Source organism: Dreissena polymorpha, chromosome 3 (genome assembly GCF_020536995.1).
Source record: "Dreissena polymorpha isolate Duluth1 chromosome 3, UMN_Dpol_1.0, whole genome shotgun sequence".
Lineage (NCBI taxonomy): Eukaryota > Metazoa > Mollusca > Bivalvia > Myida > Dreissenidae > Dreissena > Dreissena polymorpha.
In genome coordinates this window covers 109634914-109648970 of record NC_068357.1, presented here as the reverse complement: position 1 = coordinate 109648970, position 14057 = coordinate 109634914, and the positions used below count along the sequence as shown (strand labels likewise).

Genomic DNA, 14057 nt, shown 5'->3' with positions numbered 1-14057 from the left:
AGATTGTAGCATCATGCTAGTGTTACAAGACTGTCAGATAAGTTCAGTGGTTGGAGCATGCATTTTTCACTTATTATGCCCCCCTTCGAAGAAGAGGGGGTATATTGCTTTGCTCATGTCGGTCTGTCGGTCGGTCTGTCTGTCGGTCGGTCCGTCCACCAGGTGGTTGTCAGACGATAACTCAAGAACTCTTGGGCCTAGGATCATGAAACTTCATAGGTACATTGATCATGACTCGCAGATGACCCCTATTGATTTTGAGGTCACTAGGTCAAAGGTCAAGGTCACGGTGACCCGAAATAGTAAAATGGTTTCCGGATGATAACTCAAGAATGCATACGCCTAGGATCATGAAACTTCATGGGTAGATTGATCATGACTCGCAGATGATCCCTATTGATTTTGAGGTCACTAGGTCAAAGGTCAAGGTCACGGTGACCCGAAATAGTAAAATGGTTTTCGGATAATAACTCAAGAACGCATATGCCTAGGATCATGAAACTTCACAGGTAGATTGATCATGACTTGCAGATGACCCCTATTGATTTTGAGGTCACTAGGTCAAAGGTCAAGGTCATGGTGACCTGAAATAGTAAAATGATTTTCGGATGATAACTCAAGAACGCTTTTGCCTAGGATCATGACACTTCATAGGTACATTGATCGTGACTCGCAGATGACCCCTATTGATTTTCAGGTCACTAGGTCAAAGGTCAAGGTCACAGTGACATAAAACGTATTCACACGATGGCTGCCACTACAACGGACAGCCCATATAGGGGGCATGCATGTTTTACAAACAGCCCTTGTTTGAATTAGGTTCTGCTAGTTAAACTCCCACTCTGTTGCAATTTAAACTTTTTATGTTATCCTTGTATTTACAACTCAATTCTACTCAAACATATAAGGCCATTCAGTAAAAATAAATGAATGGTGGAAATGGCAGCTATAACTCCAATTATTACTATCAGCTTAGCCGAGTTCGGTAACTTAGTAGTACTGTAAGATACATTAAATTTTATAAAAGTGGTTGGACACATTCCAGGTGAAACATGTGAAACCTAATAAAAAGGGTCTAGAAGTCATACCACACTATGTGCACTTTTACTCCCAGATGTTCTTTTCATGGTTTCAAAAGTAAAATAAGGCAGGAGTAATTCGAGCGGTCTTTTAAGGTTCACTGGAGGAGTGTAGGATCTGCTAAACAAGGCAATCACCAAATGCTGCATGCATTCCAAATTCAGTTCAAGCATATGAAAATCATAGGCCCAACTGGTTTGTAAAAGTTGGATTTGCTGCACTTAAAACGTGTAAAATAACGTTAAAAAATTGTATGTGAGCTATTGTTTATGCATGTTTAAGTTCACCTTTTTAAGACATATAGTAGACTGTTTATTTTTAGTTAAATGGGTAAAGATACAAAATGTCTGCAATAAGGTTTTTGATTGTGATTGCAACGAAATGAAAACATCATTTTTCCTCAAGTTGCTCAAAATTGTTTGATACATAAAAAATTTTGCATCAATTTTGCTTAGCAGCGACTGATGCAATTTATGAACTGTTTCCTGAATGGTCTAAATTTATGACAATAGGCAATCAGGTTGCTAGAAAAGAACTTAGAAAAAAAAGTGTACACAACCAAAAAGGCAAAATATTATTGATCCTGAAAACAATTTTGACATTATTTATGGACTGAAGAAACTGGCTGTGATTGGTTAGCTAAGATTGTGAGGAAAGGCATCGATTGATTACACCTAACAGAATGGCACAACTTATGTACTCTGCCCTTTGTTTGTCATCCACGAGTGACAGTTGACACAAGTCATGGGTAGTGTTCACAATATTTAACAAAATTCTAGTCAGATTATGATTGCATTAAGAGGACAGTATTGGCAAGATATGCAGCATTGAATATGTTTGGAATTAATTAATATGGACAAATATGTTTTTGTTATCCCGCCCTACTGTTAGCCAGTGATTATATCCAAATGGGCATCAGCATACTTTTATTTAGCTCTGCTTTTTATTCCATTTAAAACTGATCAATTTGAATATGTTGTTGTGGCATCATTTGTGTTGGGGGACAGGTCTCAAGACCTTTAAATAAAAAAAATCTTAAGTCAGTGATAAACTAATAACTGATGTAGTTACCAAAATTACCATGCATGAAATATCAGATATCTGATCAGGAGAGGATCTGAAGAATATAATGATTGATAGTTTTTAAAGAGCATCTAAATTATTCCTTTTATGTGATCACACTTGGCAGTTAACACGTTTTTTAATGTTTAGAATCAATTGTACTTAAAACAGACTTTAATAAGGGCATTAATATTAAAAAGAGTAAGAGTAATTTTGAATCTTGCCGTTTTGTATTATCATTTCATAAGGGCATTAATATTAAAAAGAGTAAGGGTAATTTTGAATCTTGCCGTTTTGTATTATCATTTCATAAAGTCAGACTGATCACATTTCCTTGATCTCAAGTAAAGAATTTAGGCTTGCATGGTTGAACTGCTTAATTTTTAGTGCAAGGATTAACAATCTGTCCAATGACATTTCAAACATTGATGAGTTCTTGGCATTTTTTTCAGGAGCTGAATGATATTTCTTTAGAAGGGGAGATCACTGTGCCAGGTGTACCATCTAACAAGGATGAGTTCTCGACTCTGGATGAGCCAGTCAAAGACACTATCGTAAATAATTAATGAAATGATAATAAATAACTGTTTTTCTGGTTGATGGTTTTAAGAGGTTTGATAACCATCAGCACATGTTGTTAATTTCAATTTTAACATAATAACTTAATTCTCACCTCAAACTGATAATTTATATATCAATCTTATCTTAGCAGGAAAGAATTTCAAATTTCTCACAAACTGTGAAATCACATCAATATTTTTTAGAACTGAATGTCTAATTTTTAAGTTTTAAAATGCATTTCAGATATTTGACTATTTCCTTTCATATCAAAGTAATGTTTATACACCCTACCAGTGAATGCATTTTTTGAGCATTGAGTAAAAAAAAGAAATACAAATTTAATGATAGCTGCACAGAAGTTGCTAATTTCACATGAAGTGGAAAAAGGGAATGTAAACTATGAAATTGATATTTGTTGTTTCAGTTTTGATCAAATCACTTTTAAAAAGGCATGGAAATTGACATAGAAGTTAAATGTTGGAAATGTTTCTTTTTAGATGCGTGACTTGAAAGCAGTTGGAGTTAAATTTTGGCATGTTCTGTATCCCAAAACTAGCACAGCACTTTTGAGGGAATGTAAGTATTATTTGTGCTCAACTTATTTTCCTTTTATTGTGCTACAGGGGTCAAGTTGTTTACACAAACATTTAAAAAGTGCATGGGAAATCCTCTATACTGGATCCTCTCTAAATCAAAGTTCACTTTAAACTGTGCAATTGTTCATGTCACATTTTACTTTACTATATATTCAAAGTTGAAACCATACTTCTATGTTGTTCCAAGGATATGTGCTTCAGAGTCATATGTTACTGTTTCTTTTCAAAGCTGATATTTTGATTAATTTTGATGTAAATATAATGCATTTTCTCAAAGCTTTTGTTTTTTATAAATATGTAATGCATAAATGGTATTTAGTATTTGTAACATGGAGAAAGACTTTTAATGCTATTTATGTTTCAGGGGATCTCTGGGGACCACTGATACTATGTGTGTTCATGGCAATGTAAGTTTATCCAATGTAAGCATGTTTACTGTAAGGCACATTTGTTCATGACAATGTAAGTTTATCTCTTAGTATTGGCACATGACAATGTAACTTGTAATCATGTTCATGGTAAGGCACATTTGTTCATGGCAATGCAAGTTTATCCCTTAGCATTGGCACATGACAATGTAAGCATGTTTACTGTAAGGCTCATTTGTTCATGGTAATGTAAGTTTATCCCTTAGCATTGGCAAGTGACAATGTAAGCATGTTTAATTTAAGGCACATTTGTTCATGGCAATGTAAGTTTATCTCTTAATATTGGCACATGACAATGTAAGCATGATCATGGTAAGGAGCATTTGTTCATGGCAATGTAAGTTTATCCCTTAGAATTGACACGTGACAATGTAAGCATGTTTACTGTAAGGCACATGTGTTCATGGCAATGTAAGTTTATCTCTAAGTATTGGCACATGACAATGTAAGCATGCTTATAGTAAGGAGCATTTGTTAATGGCAATGCTAGTTAATCTCTTAGTATCTGCACATGTCAATGTAAACATGATCATGGTAAGGCACATTTGTTTATGGCAATTTAAGTTTATCCCTTAGCATTTGCGCTTTACAATGTAAGCATGATCATGTTAGTGCACATTTGTTCAGGTCAATGTACCGGTAAGTTTATCCTTTAGCATTGACACATGTTCATGGTAAGGCACATTCGTTTATGGTATGTATGTTTATCCCTTAAAATTGGCACACAACAATGTAAGCATGTTCATGGTAAGACACATTTGTTCATTACCATGTATCTTTATCTCTTAGTATTAGCATGTGACAATGTAAGCATGATCATGGTAGTGCACACTTGTTTATGACCATGTAGCTTTATCTCTTAGTATTGGCACATGACAATCTAAGCATGATCATGGTAGTGCACATTTGTTCAGGGCAATTTATATATTTATTATGCAAGTTTGGACTTCATGTTAATGGCAATACTTGAATTGAAATACTTTAGCGGGCATGTTCATGACACATTGTGTTTGTGATATATCACCTTGCAACCTTGTTCATAACAACATCTGTGTGTTACAAATTTTTTTATGGAAGTATGTGGTCATGTCAAGATATGTCTGATCATGGAAAAGGCAAAATATGCCTATGTATTAAACACATTATGGCAAAGTATTTCACAGCAATGTCAATTAGTGTAAAACATAATGTAAGTTTATGATACTTTAGGGAAGTGTGTTCTAACCATGCAATATATAGTGTGCATAGAAATTAAATTATTCTTCGGTTAGTCATTGAGATACATGTACTTGCAATTTGATTAATAAGTTACAAAGAAGGTTCTAACTAAGTTTGGCCTTTTGATGTGCAAGTGTATGTTATGTAAGTTCTATAAAAAAATATACTTGAAAATATGTGAACAGTTGTTTTTAATCATAGAAATAATGCTTACTATTGACTTCACAATGTCAGGATGTTGCAAGGAGACACCCTTGACCAGATGCACGACGGAGGGCCCCAGTTTGCGGAGGTGTTTGTCATATACTGGGTAGGAGCCGTGGTTGTGACGCTTAACACAAAACTTCTTGGAGGAAACATGTGAGTGGCCATTTAAGTTTAAAGCATATTGATGTAAGCTCAATTGATTGAAACTCTTGTGTATATTTCCGGGGTAGAACCTGAACTTTGTGTGTTTTGAGAAGATTTAAAGAACACTCCCAAGGTAGGGATTGGACCTTGGACATTCAGATGGCTTTGCCAACAACATAACCATTATTCAACAGTGACCTTTTTATCACTGTTAATGTACATGTAATAGGGTTAAGTTATCCTTTGTTAATGGGAATACAAAATGTATAGTTTGAAACTGCTTTTTGCATGAATGCACTGTGGACACATTGAATCGCAAGTTTTGATTTAAAAGCGAGCAAAATGTCTCACTATACAATAACTCCATGTTAAATACAAGAGTTTATATTACTTATCTTTAGACTGAGCTGAGTTGGTAGAGGTTTATATTGTTGTTGAACAACCAGTCCAGGTTAATGTTTGTGTTGGCCATGTATTGAACATCTCTTCTGATGTTAATTTCAGCTCATTTTTCCAGAGTGTGTGTGTGCTGGGCTACTGTGTCTGTCCTCTCTCCATCGCTCTGATAATCTGCCGCTGTATACTCATCGCCAAGGTGCAGACCACCGTGCTCTTCATCATCAGATTTGTTGCTGTTGTTGTTGGTTTCGGCTGGTCAACATTTGGTGAGTGGGGGGCTGGGAACCTTCTGGGCTATAGCAGAGATTTTTATGCTCCCCGAAAATTTTCTTTCGTCACACTTTTGTTACAGTTTCTCATAGCACCTTCAGTACTTTACCGATCTCTTACATATTGGCCATGTAGGTACCTTGCATGGACCTCTACCTTTGATGAGGTTTGAGGTCACTGGGGTCATGTTCACCGAGGCTAATAATAGATTTTTCCGTCACACTTTTGTTACAGTTTCTCATAGCACCTTCAATACTTTACCAATCTCTTTCATATTTGGCATGTAGGTACCTTGCATGGACCTCTACCTTTTGATGAGGTTTCAGGTCACTGGGCTCAAGGTCACTGAGGCTAATAAAATATTTTTCCGTCACACTTTTGTTACAGTTTCTCATAGCACCTTCAATACTTTACCGATCTCTTTCATATTTGGCATGTAGGTAACTTGCATGGACCTCCATTTAATGAGGTTTGAGGTCACTGGGGTCAAGGTCACTGAGGCTTATAAAAGATTTTTTTAGGCGGTTATTAACACATAGATTGAAAAAGCGCATCATCGGGAAGCATCCATCAGTTTCACTGATATTCTGGTTTATAGATGCTACATTTCATTCTCTCTGCAGATTTTTTTTCATTCACAATTTTCCAAAAAAATGAACTTACCTTGAGATATTGTATGCCCCTAATATTTTCATCATGTTAAAGTTATTAAGCTATAATAGATTTTCCGTCATGCTTTTGTTACTTTACCGATCTCTTTCATATTTGGCATGTAGGTACCTTCCATAGACCGCTACCTTTTGATGAGGTTTGAAGTCACTGGGCTCAAGGTCACCAAGGCTAATAAAAGATTTTCCGTCACGCTTTTCTTACAATTTCTTATAGGACCTTCAATACTTTACCGATCTCTTACATATTTGCCATGTAGGCACCTTGCGTGGACTTCTACCTTTTGATGAGGTTTGAGGTCACTGGGCTCAAGGTCACCGAGGCTAATAATAGATTCTGTCACGCTTTTGTAACAGTTTCTCATAGCAATTTCAATACTTTACCGATCTCTTTCATGTTTGGTATGTAGGTACCTTGCATGGGCCCCTAATATTTTCATCATGTTAAAGTTATTAAGCTATAATAGATTTTCCGTCATGCTTTTGTTACTTTACCGATCTCTTTCATATTTGGCATGTAGGTACCTTCCATAGACCGCTACCTTTTGATGAGGTTTGAAGTCACTGGGCTCAAGGTCACCAAGGCTAATAAAAGATTTTCCGTCACGCTTTTCTTACAATTTCTTATAGGGCCTTCAATACTTTACCGATCTCTTACATATTTGCCATGTAGGCACCTTGCGTGGACTTCTACCTTTTGATGAGGTTTGAGGTCACTGGGCTCAAGGTCACCGAGGCTAATAATAGATTCTGTCACGCTTTTGTAACAGTTTCTCATAGCAATTTCAATACTTTACCGATCTCTTTCATGTTTGGTATGTAGGTACCTTGCATGGGCCTCTACCTTTTGATGAGGTTTGAGGTCACTGGGGTCAAGGTCACTGAGGCTTATAAAAGATCTTTTTAGGTGGTTATTAACACATAGATTGAAAAAGCGCATCATCGGGGAGCATCCATCAGTTTCACTGATATTCTTGTTTATAGATGCTACATTTCATTCTCTCTGCAGATTTCTTTTCATTCACAATTTTCCAAAAAAATGAACTTACCTTGAGATATTGTATTCCCCTATTATATTCATCATGTTAAAGTTATTGCATTATTTGATTTTCAAAAAGCTTTTGAGTCCTCTAATTGAAGGCTTGTGTTCCTTACAAAGAGAGTTATAAATAGCCCATAATATAAATTGATAATAATTATATCCCCATTACCATTGGTAATGGGGGCTATATAAGAGTCACTTTGCCGGTCGGTCTGTCTGTCCCGAAAATCATAGGACAGTGTGTCATGCGAAAGAAGTATGTCGATATCTCCAAGGTCAAGGTCACACTGGGAGTTCAAAAGTCATGAGCTTGTACGAGCCATAACTTATCATTGGATGGTGTGTCATGCGAAAAAAGTATGTTGATATCTCCAAAGTCAAGGTCACACTTTGAGTTCAAAGGTCAAAAATGGCCATAATGAGTTTGTCCGGGCCATAACTGTGTCGTTCATTGTGAGATTTTAAAATCATTTGGCTCATTTGTTCACCATCATTAGACGCTGTGTAATGCAAAAGAATTACGTCGATATCTCCAAGGTTAAGGTCACACTTTGAGTTCAAAGGTCAAAAATGGCCATAAATGATTTTGTCTGGGCCATAACTATGTCATTCATTGTGAGATTTTAAAATTACTCCTTACATTTTTTCACAATCATTAGACGCTGTGTAATGCGAAAGAATTACGTCAATATCTCCAAGGTCAAGGTCAATCTTAGAATTCACAAGTCAAAAATGGCCATAAATAAGCTTGTCTGGGCCATAACTATGTCATTCATTGTGAGATTTTAAAATGACTCTGTTGATTAATTTTGTTCACAGTCATTGGACGGCGTGTCATGCAAAAGAATTCAAGAGTTCAAAATGGCCATAAATGATAATGGCATAATAATTCTTAAAATTCGCCACAAATTTGCTTCTCTTGTTTTGTGAAGACAGCATGCAAAATATTCTTTGTCAATGCAGCATGTGGGGGTATACGTCAAGTCTGTGACAAAGCTCTAGTTGTATATGATACTAGTATGGTACTCTGAGAAGTTGTATCAGCCAAGATTGTTGTATGAAGTTTTGCTCGTGAGACAGAAGGCAGATATTCTCGTAGCAAATAAAGTTTATTGTATTTGAGTGTTGAACACAATAGGTATCAGTTGCAAGTAATTACTTTCAGATATTAAATAGACTCCCAAATTTCAATTGAACTATCCTGCATGTACGCAGGGATCAAAATGGGAAAACAAGCTTTATTCATGTGTTAGTTTTAAGTCTATGGACTGAACAAGCTTATCTTGGCCCACAGACCACACATATTTTAAGCATAGTTTTTGTTTTTAATATTTAAGCAATGAAAATCTAAAATCTTATGCTAAAAGCTTTCTAGTGATAAGAAAAAAATCTTTGTAATTCGAGGGCAATTTAGGAAACTACTTTTTGCTGTTTTATTTTATGGATATTTTCTGTTCAAAGAAAGTTAACCATTTATCTTTTGATGGTTATGCAGACTGCATTTGTTAATCCGGGAGGACATTTTGTGCACACGCATTCAACTTGTTTCTTTTCATCATATTTCTTAGCTGTGCATTTTGGTTTGTCATAGCAAAAGTGAAAACAATATTCCTCTAGTCATATTGTCAACAAGCATTTCTTACATCCATATGTTTATTGGAGGATAACAAATCTCACTCAAGTAAATGACATTCCTCTGCTTCTAATATTCATGTCATTTTATGTTACATATTTTTGGATGCCACATTCAAGGATCAGTTTGAACTTAAGTGTATCTGCATATCCTTGAAGGAGAGTATCTCAATATTTGGCAGATGTTAAGTCATGTAATAATGTTAATTAAAATGTCCGAGTGTATTGCTGTTTTCATAAAACATAGATTTTTCATTTCAATCTAGCATTGCTCCTACCTGTTTCAGCATCCACTGCGTTCCTGGCAGAGAGCCAACCCCCGAACAGAAAGGTGCTGGCCATGTACCCGATATTCCTCTTCTATTTTGTCATCAGCTGGCTCATCATCTCACATACCCACTCATAGCCTTGGACAAGGGCTTATCAGACTTTGATTTCTACAAGTCGAGGGTTACATGAAAAACTGTTGTATCTGATACTGGAAGTGTTTTACAGATACAACAGTTTAACAGTTGATCCTCTATTAACTCTATTTATTATATTGAAGTGGTGTTTTGTTGCAACTAATGAAGAATGACATGCGTTTTAAGTTCACCGTTTGTTGAGCAGACATGCTATGCATGTTTAAATTGCAGTTTTAGACATTCGCTCTCGCCAGTTTGAAGAAAAAAACTCAATTGGTGTCCCCTTAGGGCGATAAAATGACAGACATATATCAGGAATGGAGAAAAGACAAAATTTCTTTATTCCTTTTATCGTATTTTAGATTGTTTCCCAATTATTTATTTTTTTCTTAAAGTTTGGACTTGTCATTGTTAGGTTACAAGCCCATCGGGCTAGTCATTTCAAAAAGCGAACTTAAGACTGTTATTGATTGTAGAGTATCCTTTATTTGGTGTTTCATGGTGTTATTTTGAAACCATAAACATTGCCAACTCGTTTGTAAGTTGTTTTACTTTATTTGGATATTGATAATACAAACTCCTCAGTGGTGAGAGAATTTGAAAAACACATTAAAGAGTAAGTAACACATTATGACATAAACTAGATGCATTTAGCATACCATATTAACTGCACCAAAATAATGATAGGAATCCTGTATGCATACAATGAACTGTTACCAAACTCAAATTGAATGTTTGAATCTCACACAAACTTGGTTAACACTAGTTTACTGATTCATTTGTAAGAAGCTGAATCCAACATTATGATTAATAATTTTGAATTGATGAACCAGAGATGTACAATAATTTTATTTAGCAACTTTCATGATAACATGAATAACACATTTATTTTCGTGACACAAGAAAGTGTAATTATGGCATTGATTGATAACAAAATTTTCCTCTGCCAACTTTAATTGTAAAATCAGGTAACTGTTTGATAACACAATTTTAGCTCTACCCCCATTTGAGATCATCATGCTTCTCTGCAAGTGAAATCTTACTTTTTTGCAAGAATGACTAATACAAAAAAATATGCTCAATTGTTTGCTTCAAATGTTTTATTTATGTATTAAATAAAAGCTGAAATGTTATTGTTCATGCATTTGTCTAAAACTATTTTGTTATGTGTTATGTTAAAAACTCTTCTGAAGTCATGACAACAATCAGGCCCTCTCATTTGCAAATTTCAGAAAATTGCTCAATGTAAACAGTTTTTTTATCAGATGGCCTGAAGACCATGCAACTGAGACATATAAAACTAACCTTCTATGTGTACATTTAGTGATGTTGGGTGTTATAGCTGGGAGTTTTACTATGTATAACACAGACTTCAGGTTTGAGACAGTAATAGATTAAATGAAAGTTTTTTTTGCATAAACATAAAAAACAAACAAGTTTACCTAGGGTGGGGAATTTTTGACCACAAGATTGAAGACACAAGGTATTTAAGGGACCTTGTCAGATTTTGGAACATTGACAAAATTGTTTCAGATTTGCAAAGTTTCGTTGTAGTTGTGCTATCTGCAAGGAAACAGTTATACTGAGAAGTTACCATGCTCTAAAATACACATACTATCTTTTGACAATTTAAAAACCCGAAAATTATAAAGCCTCACAAATCCGAAACGATGTAATAGTTTGGAGTTCTGTTATTATTGTTCTATTTTGTCCTGTGACAAGGATTGCGTATATATATAAAGGGTATAAAATATGCTTCATAGTATATGGGCACAGATGGCAGAGTGGTTCAGCCCTTGACTTTTACCCAAACAGTAAGTGGTACCCAGTTGTGGATTACTTTTTTTTCTTTAATTGTATTGTTGATTCATACTGGATATATTTAGTGCCATGGTTTACATTTATAAATTTAAAGCATTTAATGACAAACTGGAAAGTGATAACTGGAAAACACAGATTATGTGTCAGAAGTGTCTTGCAAATCTTCACGTCCTGTTGATGACATAATTTAAGTTTCAATCAAATGGATTCAGACTTTGTGGATGTTTGCTCCACAAACACCAAACCTTTTATGTGGACGTACCGACCAAGCAACTCCAATATAACTGTCCCAAGACTACAGACATTCATGATCTCAATCTAGGACTAAATTTAATTTAAAATGACCCATGGAAATACACTCTGAGGTTGCCATGGCGTTCTGCATTTGGTGTCTGCCTAGGGACCTGTAGGTCACGGGTTCGAGCCCCACTGTGGAGCATTCTTAAGATCTTCCACATAGACACCAAGCACTTGTTCTAGTCCCAGGAAACAGACTTAAAAAATATGTCCGAGGCTTTCTATGCAATCGAGCTCAAATTAATAGGTTTAAACTAAATACACCGTTTAATTTACAGGCATTGTCATTGGTCAAGATTGAAAGTTGAGACTTAAGATCATGACAAAGACAGTTTGCAGTGTTGGGGTCAGATCTCGCGGTATACAAATAACACATAGTTTACAGTTTTAGGGGAAAGGGGTCGGGTCCCCTGAGGGGGTAAATTCGCGAGTAAAAGAGGAAATTTCAATGCTTAGCAAGTAACAGTACAAAATCAAGTTTTAACACTATAATTCACCATACATAGAGAAAAACATTATTCCAAAATATATATATGGCAAAACAACTTTTTTTCTCCAATATACACATTGTAACGTAGCAATCTTGTATGCTATTGTGTGTAAATGCTCTTGCAACAATTGGCCATTGATAATACTATAGCATAAAATACACCAATCAAGTTTGTATGCCTTTTCAATATTGAAGTTTGTACAGGCAATGTAATTCTACCAAAATCGTCCTCATTGTGTCCCTTGTTATTAAACCATTTCTGAGAACATCTAAAATGCACGATTTAAAAAGAATCCTGTGTTTCAACTACCATTAAAGTTAAAACAGAGATCTTTTGTCAATTTTTTTTCTGATAGCTTTTGCTGTTGTGCGACATGGTGGAATACATACGGTTTGCGGTAGATGTAGTAAAGCGAAAGTCGTGATAGTGAACTACATACTGTTTGCGGTAAAGGAGTAAAGGCTAAAAGAAAGTAAACACGCGGATGCGGCAGTTCAGGAAAATTATAGTAAGTAAATTCGTAACGAAAGACGTACATTTACTGTGAAACCATTATTATTCGTCAGACATTTATTTTCGTCTTTTTCGTTCTTCGACCGATGGGACGAATTCAAGATCCTAACGAACAATCGTGTCCCATATTTGAAACAAATAAGACTGAATTACCGTAGGCATGAGGCATTTAAATCCAGCTTAATCCACGCATATACACATGGCTCGAAATTAACACTCGCACACTCGCAAAATGCGAGTAAAAAAAGATTGCAAGGCAAGTTATATGCCACAAGTATTTTTTGCAAGTAAAGAAATAGTGAAAAAAAAAACGAGTTATATTGCTAAATGCGTTCATCGGCATGAACACTAAACCGTAGGTCGATTTTTTGAACGTCGGAATACCCATATGCGGAAGCGCGCACCTTGTTTGTAGACTGGTATACTTATAGTACAGATACCCAGATAGTATTGATACAAAGAACATGAAACAGTCGACTATTCACACTCAAGTTAAATCCGGTTTTGACACAAAGGGGTGTACATTATACAGGGTACTGACATTTCCTGTAAAACGCAAATGCAATAAGGCTGTATCGAATGCGTCGACTTCGTTTAGGTATAATAGTGTTGATTAGCGCTAATTGTTAACAACTTTATTACCCATTGTGTGTATTGTGTTTTTCAGGGGTGTTGCAGATATACAGCCAACACGCGGCGAATCCGGATTAAAGACAATACTATTAAACGCAATTAAAATATGACGATGTGTGATCAACACCGGACTGAAATATATTCTGCGCTTTTATTACAAATTAATAAAGAACATATTGATTTGTGTTTGGTTTTAAGTTTTAACTGCATCTACTATTTGTGTACATATACATAAAAACCGTACCTTTTTTTTTCAAAACCAGAAATGGACGAATTTAAGTGCTGACGAAATATTCATTTTTTCAAAAGGACGAAATTTCGTGCTGACAAAAAATAAATGGTTTCACAGTATTTAAATGAGGTATTGATTAAAATTGAATAACACTTCGGAGAGGGGAATAAAAAAAAAAAATTGGGGAAAAATATATACTCTTAGAGATGGGGGGAATGGGGCCGAATAACGCCGAATACTTCATAAAAAAAAACACTGTAACATAAGAGCATTCAGTAATTTTGTTAGATAAAATCAATATGCAAAATTGTGAGAAAATGTCGCTGGTATCAAAACTGCCATGCTACAACAAAAGGTTG

At 35.4% G+C, this 14057-nt stretch overlaps 1 protein-coding gene across 1 annotated transcript in view; it reads left to right on the top strand.

Annotated features, from left to right (window-relative positions):
* Window positions 1-10046, top strand: part of LOC127870972 (protein YIPF6-like) — a 15173-nt gene extending 5127 nt beyond the window's left edge. Inside the window, exons 2-7 of the mRNA XM_052413583.1 lie at window positions 2595-2696; window positions 3201-3279; window positions 3664-3706; window positions 5180-5305; window positions 5801-5961; window positions 9595-10046. Of these exons, the coding sequence (XP_052269543.1) occupies window positions 2595-2696; window positions 3201-3279; window positions 3664-3706; window positions 5180-5305; window positions 5801-5961; window positions 9595-9713 (630 nt within the window). The 3' untranslated portion in view covers window positions 9714-10046. The remainder of the gene's footprint in view (window positions 1-2594; window positions 2697-3200; window positions 3280-3663; window positions 3707-5179; window positions 5306-5800; window positions 5962-9594) is intronic.
* The last annotated feature ends 4011 nt before the right edge of the window (window positions 10047-14057 follow it).